Source organism: Hypanus sabinus, chromosome 13 (genome assembly GCF_030144855.1).
Source record: "Hypanus sabinus isolate sHypSab1 chromosome 13, sHypSab1.hap1, whole genome shotgun sequence".
Lineage (NCBI taxonomy): Eukaryota > Metazoa > Chordata > Chondrichthyes > Myliobatiformes > Dasyatidae > Hypanus > Hypanus sabinus.
This window is the reverse complement of record NC_082718.1, coordinates 19,829,850-19,844,187: the sequence shown is the minus strand read 5'-3', so window position 1 is coordinate 19,844,187 and position 14,338 is coordinate 19,829,850. Positions and strand designations below refer to the sequence as shown.

General features: G+C 42.5%; 1 protein-coding gene across 3 annotated transcripts in view; it reads left to right on the top strand.

Moving 5' to 3' along the window:
• Window positions 1-3,596: 3,596 nt before the first annotated feature.
• Window positions 3,597-14,338, top strand: part of hgfb (hepatocyte growth factor b) — a 55,523-nt gene continuing 44,781 nt past the window's right edge. Inside the window, exons 1-3 of one of the 3 annotated variants that reach the window (XM_059987266.1) lie at window positions 3,597-3,798; window positions 7,520-7,673; window positions 13,870-13,982. In XM_059987266.1, coding sequence (XP_059843249.1) covers window positions 3,747-3,798; window positions 7,520-7,673; window positions 13,870-13,982 — 319 coding nt within the window. In that variant the 5' untranslated portion in view covers window positions 3,597-3,746. Of the gene's footprint in view, window positions 3,799-3,945; window positions 4,110-7,519; window positions 7,674-13,869; window positions 13,983-14,338 lie in introns of those variants that run through there. The other 2 variants (XM_059987264.1, XM_059987265.1) reach the window with 2 other exon arrangements.

Below are 14,338 nucleotides of genomic sequence, written 5' to 3'. Positions count from 1 at the left end.
AGGTAGAACTGTAGTCAATTAAACAATAATCTGATGTGGACATCTTTACTGTCCATGGATGAGTGTAGGGTATCTGCTGGAGACCTGTTTTAGTGGTAGACAAATTGCACTGCGTCAAGATTATATATTGGTCATTGTAAGTTATCCCATGGCTAGGTTATGGTTAATTGGGTTTGTTGGGTTGTTGTTAAGGTGCCGCAGCTCAAAGGGCTGGAAAGGCACTGTACTGCTAAATAAATAATAAGACTGCTGCATCTTTATTAGAGCTGGGCATCTGAGCTGTTAGGTATTCTTAATGTTTCAGTCATTGAGACTGCTTCAGGAAAACACTTCAAGTAAATTGTGGACTTGGGATAGTTTAAATGGCTTTTTCCTACTTGACGGTAGATGTTGGATTTTATTTAGTTCCAAGAAAATGACTGAGGCACATCATAAAATAATCCTTGCTTTAACATGTAGCAATACAGCAGTCTTTAGTATGACTTGCATGTTTCACTCTAAACCAGATGTGTATTTGGTGCTTATTCATATACCCAGCATCAGACAAACGTCACCACTCACCATTTCTGCTTCAGTCTTCTCACTCATGCAGATGTTTCCACTCTCCTCAGCACAAACAGTGTTACACATAAGTTCTAAGCACGGGATTTAACACATGGATTATGTGCTGTGGTATGCAAATCAAAGCAGGGGTTTTTTTTGCTGACTGAGATATGAACTTTGTAAGCTTTTTTCCTCATTTGAAACCAATTCCTATTATCATTACAGGTTTTGTACAAGCTATTATATAATATTCCATGACAATCACAAAATGAGAATACTACTTAACTTATGTTCATACTTTGCTGGCAAGTTTCCAAGAGCGGTTATAATTGTAAATGATAAGAATATTCCTCTGAATGAATATTTTAGACCGTAAAAGTATTAATTTCTGCTATACTTGGAAAGTACTGACTTTTGAAGAGTGCTAATTTATGCAATCAAGCCCAGTTTAGGAAGAGTACAGAATATTTAATAGAAGTCGGAGAGAAGCAATGCTCCTTATCTAAACTTCCTCATTGGCATCACCTCCATGTTCCACACTTCTCTCATCCCTCCCAACACCCCCCTACATGACTGAAGAGAACACATTCCCCTGGTCCACACCTTTCAACCCACCATCACTTCATTCTTCATCAATTCTGCCAGCCGTACCCCCCACTTCTGTCTTCTCCAGGGATAACTTCCTTTGGTCACTCCTCAATTAATTCATTTATTCAGAATCCTCATCTTCAGAAATTCTTTGTAGATAGTTAGAAATCTTTCTCCATAACACCTAAAGCAACAGATCATGTGTTCAAGATGAGGAAGAAGAGGTCACCGAGGGGAGGTGATAAAATTTGTTTGGAGGGTTGCTGCAATTTGGAATGCACTACCTAAAAAGGTAGGGGAGGCAGATACTCTCACAACACTCAATGAAGTATCTGTAGGGACATTCAAATCAGCAAGGCACCACAGGCTTGGACTACATTTGAATGGGTATTGGATAGTTGCCATGGATATGCTAGACTGATGGGGCTGTTTCTGCTGTATGATTCTATGACTTCAATAATGTTACAGGTTATGAATCCTCCACCAAGGAAAATATATCAGCAATTGTAAGTGAACTTTGAAGAACTTTTGTCAATGAAGGCTATGCTGAAACTGCAAATAGCTGATGGGGGAAGAATAGAAAAAAAGGCTAAGACATGCTAGGAATGTAAGTGAAAAACAACTGTGATAAATTATGAATATGTTTACATGACTAATTTTTCAATATTATTATTGTGTAATATTTTGCCTTGTGCTTGACACATTACATAAGCGATGTGCTTCTATTTCAGTGAGGCTGAAGTCACTTTGAGCTTAGCCTATATGTGGGTGTGGTGAATTAGGACACAGTTCCAATTTGCCCAGGAGCCCCAGCAAACGCAGAAATTATAGCACCCCTGGTATATTATAATGCAGGAAATCTGTATGCAAGCACTTAGACCATTGAACAGCACAGCACAAGAACATGTCCTTCAGCCAACAATGTTGCACCAAGCCAAATAAATTAATAATCAGCTAGCCAACTAAATGAATCCCTTCTGCCTATACGATGTCCATATCCTTCCATTTTCCTCACATTCATGTGCCTCTCCGAATGTCTCTTAAAAGTCCCTAATGTCCCAGCCAGTGCATTCCAGATGCCCACCACTCCCTGTGTAAAAAAAACTTGCCCCTCACGACTCCTTTAAAGTTACGTCCTCGCACCTGGTATTAGACAACTTAACCTGAGGAAAAAGATATTTTACCGATCTGTGCCTCTCATAATCTTATAAATCTCCATTAGATCTCCCCTCAGCCTCCACGGCTCCAGACAAAAAACACACCATTTTCTCTAGCCTCCTGTTATAGTGCATGCCCTCTAATCCAGGCGGCATCCTGGTAAAGCTCTTCTGCACCCTCTCCAAAGTTTCAACATCCTTCCTATAACCAGGTGAACAGAGCTGCATACAGTCATCCACTTTAGTCTCTATTTACCATTATCTTTGCTTTTTAGTGACCTGAACAATGTTTATCTTAATGAAAATCACAAAAAATTGATTTTCCAGACACTATCAAATTATTGTTTGCAGCAGCATGTGGAGAGCAAATTGGCTCTACCTTTTTTTAACAATGCTCTGATGAATACACTTTGCAAGCACTTCATTGTCAAGTTCCGAGGAATATCCTTAAAAGGAGAGAGAGCAGTATTTAAATCCAGGTCTGTTTCTGGCTTAAGCCAGGGGATAAATGAGTGCAAAGGGGCATTGATCCCAAATAACCCAAGTGTCTAAAGAGGTCAGGGCCTCAGGCATTCTCAATGTGCTCCTGACTGCAAGATTCTGATCTTACACTGGAAGCACAGTCCAGAGGCAGATGTTGGGGGTGTACAGCTGCTTTCCTGTAATGTAATAAGCGGCCCAGAAACAGGTTTATCATTTTAGATCAATATCACTGCAAAACATTAAAAAATCATTTTCTGGGTCCCATTAATGTAATTAATTCCAAATTGCTTGCCTGAGGTGTACACGAGACTGGCAAAGTTTTACAGCAAGTTTTAGTCTCGCCAACGGGGTGATTCCAGGAACACCAGATGTGCAACGCCCTTGGTCCCAGTCCTAAATGTCATTGCATTTATAATCTGCCCCGTCACAGAGTGCCAGGGTTATTGCATTATACACTGTAGTCACAGAGTGCAGGGATGTTAAATAACCAATTAAAAAGTGCGCTAACTTTTATCTACAGCTAATGACGGAATTGTCCGAAATAAGTGACCTTTTACTGCAATGTCTTCACCGTGACGAATGACGGGACAATTACTAAAACAGCTTCTTGCGTTTGTTTTAATTCACTAGCGAAGTAATGTGTTGCAAGACATTAGCTGCAAGATCATGATTCGGTGATCGCTGGTTTCTATATTTAATTCTCTATCGTCTGCCAGGAATCACCGGAACCTCAGTCGTCTTGAGTTTGGAATCCTCCCTCGGCAATGTGTTGACCAAACTATTCCAGATCAGCGGAGCAGCACGGGGACTGGTGGAGACCGGAGAGGGGCGGGGAAGTAACGGGATTGGTTGGCTTGGGAACAGATTTTACGGGAATAAAGCGCACTTTCCCGGCTATGTTTGCAAAACATTGCAACAAGACGATAAAGCCCCAAGAGCGCCGTCGGATCGTTGCGCGCGTTGCTGCCACACATCATGCTGGGGACCGCGAGAATCCTGCTGTGGCTCTGCATCTCCATCCTTGCAGGTTTGGTGTGTCCTACTTTGTGTGTGTGCGCGTGTCTGGAGTGGTGTGGAAGTGGCGGCGGTGACAGCTCACTGAAGGCGCTGAGTGAAACCAGCAGTGCTCACAAACTGATAACGTGAACTTAAATAGCGAGGCGATGTTTGACGGCGGCTGCGGATGTTCCTGAAGGAGTCAAACTCCGAGGGCGCTTGAACTGTGACAATGCAACTGTAGGAACTTTGTCACTGTGGAGAAGACAGACTTTTGAGAGACAATTAGTGGCTGTTATTCAGAATTGGAATGGGCCTGGAGTCTTCAGCGCCTCATCTCAGGTTGCACCTCACTTATTGGAAATGGTTTGGGTTAGTTCTCCGTCCATCGCAATGAACAACTCGGGTCCTTTCGGGAAAATGCTGAATGAAATGTTACCCCTTTCTCACCAGCCACTGGACCGTCAGTGCAAACACTGGTGCAGGGTTCTGTTTAACCTCTTCACCGCCTTGTATCATCGGAAGTTTTTTTTTGTGGAACGTTGGCTGATTTTACGGAACCGTCAGTGGGGAACTCCATATTTGTTCCGTTTGAGGTGACGGTCCTCCCTACCCCACAGCCCGTCTTGTTCTGAATGTCTCATTGATAAAGAATATGCAGCGAAGCGTCCGAGGAGATTGTGATGCTCCCTGGGGATTATTCCCTCCTGTGCTGTCATTGAAAGTTAGGTGGAGTTTTTTTTTCTGAGAGTGACTGAGTCCTACCTGCTAATTTTGCAGCTGTCCAAAACTCAACCGTCCCCTTATCGGGGCAAAGTGTAGGGACTCTCCACCCCACTTACCTCTTCCGCTACCATCCTTTGGGTTTTATTCAAAAGTAAATATGGAAGAGCTAAACCAATCTCACTCTTCCTACTGATGAGATTCTGTCTTTAATGACTGAATTCATTTGGGGTGACAGTCCTGACTGGCAGAAAAATGTATTTGATTGTGTTTTGTTCGATGTGGCGCAGAACTTCTTCACTTGGAGCCTGCCCAGATAGCTAGCACTTACACTGCGACAGTAGTTTAATTATGCAGAGTCGCTATTGACCTTAACAACTGAATCAAGCCCAAGTACACATTTTGCTGTTGTAATCTTTAATTGCATTTGTTTAATTATGATTTAAAGATCTGGCCAGTGCTGGGATGTTAAATGAGGATTGCGCTTAGTATGCAGTGCGTCGAGTGTACAATAAGCGTTTGGTTTGCTCTGCACATGGTTTCACGTTTAACACCGACGATTGCTGCTCGGCCTATTAATCAGTTTGATGTTTATAAGCGACTTTTTATTTAACTTTCGGTGAGAGATATCCAAGTCCAGAACACTACAGCGCAGAAACAGGCCCTTCGGCCCATCAAGTCCGTGCCGAACTATGTATCTACCTAGTCCCATCGATCTGAACCCGGACCACACCGCCCATCCATGTGCCTATCCAAACTTCTTTTAAGTGTTGAAATCGAACCCGCATCCATAAATTCCCCCGGCAGCTCGTTCCACAACGTTTTACATTGTGGAAGTGCCATTTCCCCAGTTTAGGAAATCTAATTTGGACTCCTGCTGCTCTTTCCCAGTCCCGATTCTCCGGGGATCTGAGACGAGACCTGGGCGTGGAGCTCAGACACGCGAGAAGCAAACTGGGAGCCCCAAAGCTGCTGAAAACATTGGCTGAAGAAAGGCGGTAGAACCGTTGGATGAGTCAAGAAACCGTGTTAAGGTTTCGTGCGGAGACCTTCGATGTGTGACGCTTCTCCCATCCACCATCCCATCTTAGCCGAATTTGACAGGAGAGTGTCCTGACAAGCTGCATCTCCATCTGGTATGGGAGCAGCAGAACATCGGAACGGAAGTCCCCACAAAGGACTGTCAGAATGCCTCCCTACCATCCATCGCGGACATTTATCAGAAGCGCTGCGTACGCTCGGCCCTCAGTATTATCAACGATCCTACCCATCCACCCAGTATCCGCTTTGACTTTCTACCATCGGACTCTGATGCGTAAAGACAGGAACGGTCAGGATGGAAAACAGCTTTTTCCCCTAAGGCCTTTAGGCTTCTGAACCACCGCATTGGAAGTGACGCAACTTAATTTGTTATGTAACCTGCAATATTTAATTTATGCGTGTCACTTTGTTTATTAAGCGTAATTCATCCGTAGATGTTATTCTTGCTTTCCTAAGTTATTGTGTGTTATTTGCACTTTACACCCTGATCGGGAGAAATCCTGTCTTGTTTGACGACATACATGCGTACAGTTACTTGACAATAAACTTGACTTCACTTTAGTTTGCACCTGTTTGACTTTTTAAAAATTATAGTAACAACAAATATGCATTTACATTGCTTCTTGGTCTTCAGAAATAACTTGGCTGCGGCGATCCCTCAGTTCAAATGAAGAGCCAGACGAAATGTAGGCTGGTAATTTGATCGTGTGTTCTGCCGACAAGAACAGTAGAAGATTTGCCGATGTGACTTTTAACCAGCAGGGGAACCCCCAAATGTTGGGTGCCAGCGGGTAAACCGCCGGTGATTTCTTGCACTGTAGGGAGGTATTGGTGGTGCAATTAATGCCAGTGAAGGGCGGATGATGGATAAACATCAAGTAATTCATAAAATAAGACTGAAATTTGCCCTGTGATAATGCACCAGAAAGCTTTCTTTAACGCAGCTTTCCTTGAGTCCGACGTGTGTGTAGTTGGAAGGGACGGTGTAGGGTGCTCTTTGAAGATCCAGCTGCTTAGCTAAACTTATCGTCAACTGTCGCCGCTGAAATGAGTTGTCATCTCTAAGTTTTAGAAAATTTGCTGTTGAAAGGAATAGCATGTTTGAAGACTAGGCGACTGTGAGAATTCTTATTGAAGGAGAGTGGAGTAAACGGAATATTAACATGGATTAATGATGTTTCAGTTTTGGCAAGCTACCCGAGACTATAATACAAGAGTAAACACTGGGAGAATTAGCGATTGTCATTGGGCAGGTCACTTTGGAATAAATGATGTGCACCAGAACGTGCAGATCTCGCAAAAAGCATTTGGGAAGGTGCTGCTTGAAACTTGGAATAAAGACACACGGCCTAAGTGATTATTGGAAGCACTAAAGGAATGTGTTGCAATTACGTTAATCAAAGGAGAAAGAATGGAATTACGTTAGGCTCAACTCTTATTTACTCTGAATTTTACTTGATTTGGAAATAAGTAGTATTAGACTTGACCAAGGAAATTAAATTTTAGGGGAACCTGGCGTGCTCTACTGACTGATGACAGGGCGGCCTTGACGGCAAACTGGGAGTTGTAGTTCTGTGCTAAATGGCGGAGTTCAGGTAGATCAGAGGTAGGAAAGGTTTATTCGTGGGATTAGAGGGCTACTGACAAGTTGAACGCAAAGGTCAATAAAGTATATGGCTAAAAACAAACACTTCTCAATCAGGCTCGTCCTTTGTTTCCGGTGAACAAATTAGGATTTCACTTTGTCTCCAGTGTCCTTAAGGATTGCCCTCTATACGTGGTCTAAGGAACATAAAACTAGTACTAATTTTCCAGAAGACTTTGAGCTGTCGAGCAAGTCTTAGACACCCCAGATTAAGAAGAATAAGCACTGCATCAGAATTCAATCCTGCCCTGTGTTTGCAATTGCTGTGGTCAATTAACGACCTTGGTTCAAGGTACAGAAGTAATTGTAATTTGTTTAATATTTATTTTCCCTTTCTTTTCAGTGGATGTATCCATGACAGCAAAAAATGCCCTTCATGAGTTCCTGAAAACATCTGGATTTCAGCTGATTAAGTCCTTACCGCATAAGACTCAGGGATATCGCTCTGTTGAGCAATGTGCAAAGCGGTGTATGAAATACAAGAAATTTGTTTGCAGGTAAATAAGCATTGAATATTACAGGTGAAGTATAATCTGGGCATTACACATAACTCAATTGGAATATGTGGAGCTGCATGCCACTGAACAGCCTGATTGTTCCCACCTTATCAACCTTCCCTTCTAGCATCCATCCCCAGTTTCTCACTGTCACTCTTAAATGCCTCAGACGCTTAAAATCTCCTTGGTATCTCAGCAGTTGTTGCTTAGTGCTTCCTGAGTGGATCTGACTGAAGTGAGCAGAACAAAGAATTCTATGAGAAGTACTATGGAGACGCAATGATGCTCTGCACTTCCCTCGGTGTCCAAAATCGCTCTCAGTAAGTGGAGCATTACTCCAGCTGATCACAGGGGAAGCTAGTTCTGATTTACTTTGATGCATTGCATGGGAGCCATTGCAGAAAACCCACCTTGCCTTGAAATGGTTTTAAGGTCTAGAGCTACATTCTGAATTCATTCTCCACTCTCCATCAAATTTTCTTGGTATTAGTGAACTTTACTGATGACAAAGTCACTGTACATGTACTGTATGCAATGTGGACTTGAACTGGCAATTTAAACAGCCTGAAATTGTAAGTAGGTTCTTCTGTTTCATTTTAATTTGATACATATGTGATTTCCCAGAATTTTTATTGGTTCATTATGTTGGCTGGTATGATCAGAAAATATTTTGATAGTGAAATTATGTATGCAGAATGAAGGCATAAGTTTCCATGTTACATCCATTTATCTGTTCATTCGCTCATGTAGACATCAGAATAAACATTTTACACAGATCCTCCCTCCCTTAAGTATTTGTTTTCAGCATTCCAGTTTGAGCAGCTGACCCACACAAACTTCCACATTGTTGCTTTGTGGTGGGGTGTGGCCAGTGGAGTTAGCAAGCATATGATGTGAAGGGCATTGTTGGGGAGGTGAAGGAAAGGGTGGAAGTGTGTGGGAGAGATCAGTTGGAGATGAAATAGAGACAAGATTCTCAAACATGGGGAAATCTGCAGATGCTGGAAATTCAAGCAACACAAAATGCTGGTGGAACTCAGAAGCCCAGGCAGCATCAATAGGAAGATGTGCAGTCAATGTTACGGGCCGAGACCCTTCATCTTAGTCCTGACAAAGGGTCTCGGCCTGTAACGTTGACAGTACTTCTTCCTATAGGCGCTGCCTGGCCTTCTGCTTTCCACCAGCATTTTGTGCATGTTGCTAGAGACTAGATTCATTACTTTTGGAAGGATTTGTCCAGAGAGCCTGCTTTGATGTAAAGGTTCAAGTGTGAGTTGGGAGGGTTGCTGGAGACTGTATTGTGATATGGAGGAAATGGAAATCAGTGCCATGCAGCCAGGTTGGAGAGAAATCTAATCTGAATGGGGTACGGAAAAAGAGGAGAGTCCAGCAGAAGCACTGACAAAAGAATCGTGTAGTCTTTAATGGAGTAAACAGAAAGATATTTAAGTAGGGGAGCTTGGCAGCATTACTGTGAGTAAAAAGTGTATAATGACCTCAGACTTGATTATGTCACAATATGCATTCAGCTCTACATGATTGACCTTTCCCTGGAGTGAAGATAATAACCACATTTAGGTCATATCCTGTTTCTCTGGAAATTTTGCTTTTCCGGGTCAAATCTGCATCAAGTGATTTCAAATTTCAAATTCAAAGTAAATTTATTATCAAAGTATGTATATGATACCATACATAACCGTGAGATTCATTTTCTTGTAGGCATTCACAGCAAACACAAAGAAACATAATAGAATTAGTGAAAAACCATAAACAATAAAAGACATCAAATTGTGCAGATACAACTTGAAAGCAAAACAATCAAAATGATAAATAAATAAATAATATCAGAAATATGAGTTGTAGTGTCCTTAAAAATGAGCTCATAGATTGTAGAATCAGTTCAGTGTTGGGGTGAGCGAAGTAGAGTGAAGTTATCTCCTTTGGTTCAAGAGCCTGATGGTTGGGGGGTAATAACTGTTGCTGAATCTGGTAGAGCAGGACCTAAGGATCCTGTATCACCTGCCTGATGGCAGCAGTGGAACGAGAGCACGGCCCAGGCAGTGGAGGTCCTTGATGATGGATGCTGCTTTCCTGCAACCATGCTCCTTGTAGATGTGCTCAATGGTGGGGAGTGTTTTAACTGTGATGAACTGGGTTGTATCCACTAACTTTTGCCATGCAGTGTGGTTGGATTGGACAAAATTGATAATTCCAGGACCAACCGCACTTAAGGTGTGCTACTCTGGACTGGGAGTTCATTAAGTCCCATTTTCCCTCTTCTCCTTCATGTAGCTCCAAGCTCTGCAGCTTCTTGGCCTAATAGATCTCAGCCACATTCCGATTCGATGTGGCAAGTCCTTCCTTCAAATTCTGACTTCTGAGTACCTATACTGGATGCTGAGTAGCGCTGAGGCACATCTGTGGTAGTGAAATGGTCCATGCATCCAGAGACAGCAATGCAAGTGAAGAGGAATTTAAGAGACAACTAATTCATGAAGCTGGATTTGTGGAAGTGATTTAGAATGTTTCTGTACAGAAACAGCTCCACTGATCCATGCCAACCGAATATCCACCTGAGCTAGTCCCATTTGCCCGTGCTTGTCCATATCCTTGTAAACCAATCCTATCAATTTATCCGGCTTAAAAGTTTTTATTGTAGCTTCCTACTTCCACTTCCTCTGGCAGCTCATTTCATACATACTCTCTCGTGTTTAAAAAAACACTTCAAATTCCTATTAAATATTTTCCCTGTCACTTCAAACTAGCTCTTGATTCCCCAACCCTGGAAAGAACACCTGAATGTGTTCAGCTTACCTATGCTCCTCATCATTTTATTACTCATCTGCAATCATCTCTCAGTTTCCCTTGCTTCAATGAAAAGTTCTAGTCTGTCCACCCTCTCAATGTAACTCAGTCCCTCAAGTCCCAGCAATGGACACGTAAGGTTTCTTAAAAAATACCCGCAGTGGCTTGAAATTGATGTCGGGTGATGGTGAAATGTGGCCCATTTTATAAAGTCATCATTCTTTCATCTCTGTTGGTATTAATTAATAGGTGGGAGCATCATAGAGATTTGTGTGATCTGGTGCATACAGTCAGTGGCCACTTTATTAGGCTCAGGAGTGTGGTCTTCTGCTGCTGTAGCCCCTTCACTCTTAAGTTCAATGTGGTGTTCATTCAGAGATGTTCTTCTGCACGCCACTGTTGAAGAGCATGGTTATTTGAGCTACTGTTGCCTTCTGGTCAGTTTGAACCAGTCTGGTCATTCTCCTCTGACCTCTCTCATTAACAAGGCATTTTTGCCCACAGAACTGCTGATCGCTGGAAGTTTTCTTTGTTTTTTTTTGCACCATTCTCTATAAACTCTAGAGACTGTTGTGTGTGAAAATCCCAGGAGATTCTAAAATAGTCAAACCACTGTCTGGCACCAACAATCATTCTATGGTCAAGGTCACTTAGATCAATTTCTTCCCAATTCTGATGTTTGGTCTGAATAATAACTGCAATTCTTGACCATGTCGGCATGCTTTTATGCATTGAGGTGCTGCCACATGAATGGCTGATGAGATATTTGCATGAACAAACAGGTGTGCAGGCATCCCTAATATAGTGGCCACTGCTGTGAAACTGAAACACCTCCAAAGGAAGCATTAAGTTAAATACATTTATTTCTTCAATATTAGCTTCTAGAGTATTTTGTTTCTGAGGTAGTGAGTACTGGGAAAAATAATATTGAGGCAACTTAATTAGGCTTCTAGTTCATAACATCAGAGTTGAAGGGAATTGGAAAATAACTTGACATGCTTGATATATCTGCAGCTTTTCCCTCTTCTCTCAGGAAAGCCCTGGCAACGTAGAGCCTGACACAATCCACAAGTTCCCAGTTATCCTTCAGATTCTCTCTCCCAAATGGTCTTGGAAAGACTTCCACATGAGTCAAATGACAAAATGGGCATTTTGTAGCAACTTAAGTACTTTAGATGACATTAGCTAGTTAGGCATAGATTAGCAACAAACTTGTGATAGGCACGGAGATATACAGCATGAAAACAGGCCCGTCAGCCTGATACATCCATCCATGCTGAATGAATTGACTAGCTACACTCTCCCATTTTCCTGCCTTTGGCCTATATCCTTCTGTTCCTTTCCTATTCATGTACCTGTAAACTGTTTTTCAAACACTGTGATTGTATCTGCCTTGACCATCTCCTCTGCCAGTTTGTTCTATATACACACCACCTAAAATGTGAACAATCTACTTCTCAGCTCGCCTTTAAAACTTCCCCATTTCAGCCTAAACCTATGCACCCTAGTTTTAAAACTTCACATTTTAACTTTGCGTTTGTGACTATTTAACCTATGCTCTTCATATTCTATAAATTGGTAAACTGTCACAAGTACTGAGGTACAGTCAAAAACTTACATACCATCCATACAGATCATTTCATTACAACAGAACAATGAGGCAGTGTTGGGTAAACAATAACAGAATGCAGAATATAGTGTTACAGTTACAGTAAGGGTTATATGGCAAGCAGTAAGGTATAAATTGGGAACAGGGTAGATTGTGGTGGCCTGTCTTACTAAGGGATGGTTCAATTGTCTTATAAGAGTGAGGTAGAAGTTGTCCTTGAGCCTGGTGGTACATGCTTTCAAGCTTTCATATCTGCTGCTCAATAGGAGCAGAGAGAAGAGGGAATGACCATGATGGTTAGGGTCTTTGATTATGTTGGTTGCTTGACCAAGACAGCAAGAAGTACACACAGTCCGTGAAGGGGAGATTGGTTTTTATAATGTGCTGAACTGTTTCCACAACTTTTTTAAAACAAATTTATTCAACAACTGGCACTATGGAATTTAATCAGGGCTTTCTAAGCTATTTACAGTTTGAATATTTGAATCCCTGAGAGGCTTGTTGTTCTTGGAGATCCCCCGTTGTGCCCACCGAGTCTGAGTGCTCCTTCTTTAAGAGCACCTCGGCACAAATGCAACTCAGGAAGAGGGGCAGGCAATTGGCTTGGGCTGAGCTCTTCACTACCTGCCGCCCGGATCGGTGAGGGACCAGCTTGGCAACCCAGGAGCAAAGTGAGCAGGAGATCCCCTGAGTGACCTTTTGCCTGCTGATTCCAAAACTCTCTGCAGCTCACTGCAGTCATGGGCAGAACAGTTGCCATATCAAGCAACGATATATCCAGATAGGATGCTTTCCACAGTACTTCAATAACAATTGGTGAGGGACAGTGCCAAATTTCTTTAGCCTCCTGAAGAAGTAAAGGCATTGGTGAGCTTTCTAGGTTCTGTTATCTATGTGTTTGGACCAGAACAGGCTGTTGGTAATATTCACTCCTAGCAATTTGATGCTCTCAACCCTGTTGGCTTCAGCGCTGTTGTTGTAAACAGAAGTGCTCCCATTCCTGAAAGCGATGGCCAGCTCTTTTGTTCTGCTGATATTCAGGGAGAAGCTGTTGTCATGACACCACATAACTCGGCTCTGTATCTCCTTCCTGTCCTGCAATTCATTTTTCTCTGAGATGTGACCCATCTTTTGTAAAGTTTAAATGGAGTTAGAGCTGAATCTGGCCATAAAGGCATGAGTGCATGGGGAATTGAGTAGGGGGCGAAGGGCGTAGCTATCTGGGGCAACGGTGTTGAGAATAATTGAGGTGTCGCTCCCTATCCTGACTGGTTGTGGTCAGTTGGTCAGGAAACAAGGGATCCAGTTGTAGGCTCCTGCACTCGAGTCAGAACAATCCTAGGCTATCTGATCACTTGAAGCCTTATCATTCAGACCACATCCTGCAACATCACTGCTGAACTCTTTTTGGGGCTACCACATCTTTTCTACAGTGCGGTGACCAGAACTGCTCACAATTGGTTAAGTTGGGCTGACCAATGTCTGGTACAACTGCAGTATGATACCCCAACACTAACTCAAAAGATCACAGAAGCAAGAGTAGAATGAAACCTAGTTTGTTCTTAAAATTGCACATACTTTTGCACCAGCGTAATGGGACTTTTTCAGATGATTTTGTGTGAGTGAAGCGTTGCTGTCTTATGTTTATTTGTGTGTTCTGCATCTGGATCAGATAATTCCATTACTCCTTCCAGCTAGTTTCACTTTGGCAGGAGATGGTTTACTTCTAGTCCTGTGATGGGTCAAAGCAGAATGGGACTAACTCGCTGTTTTGGTTTTCAGGGCTTTTTTATTTGTTAACGGAGAGAAGAAATGTCACTTGCTGTCATTTAACAGCAAAACAAAAGGAGTAAAAGGGAAGCAGATTACAGGATGTGACCTGTATGAGAGAAAAGGTAAGGTCAGTGAAACTGATATGATTTAGGAAGCACGTACTTGCAGGCTAATTGTTAATTGGGAGGGGACGGGAGCATGCGAGTTAAGAGCTGGAGTAGCCTCGGACTTACTCTGCCATTTAGTAATATGGCTGATCATGTTGTAATTGTAACTCTGTATTCTTTTTCAAAAAAAGGGGCTTCCCTTCCTCCACCATCAATGCTAGCCTCAACCCCATCTCTTCCATTTCACACATGTCTGCCCTCACCCATCCAAGGACAGGGTTCCTCTTGTCCTCACCTACCACCCTGCCAGTCTCCAGGTCCAACATATAATCCTCCTTCACTCCTGTCATCTCCAATGAGATCCTACCAAC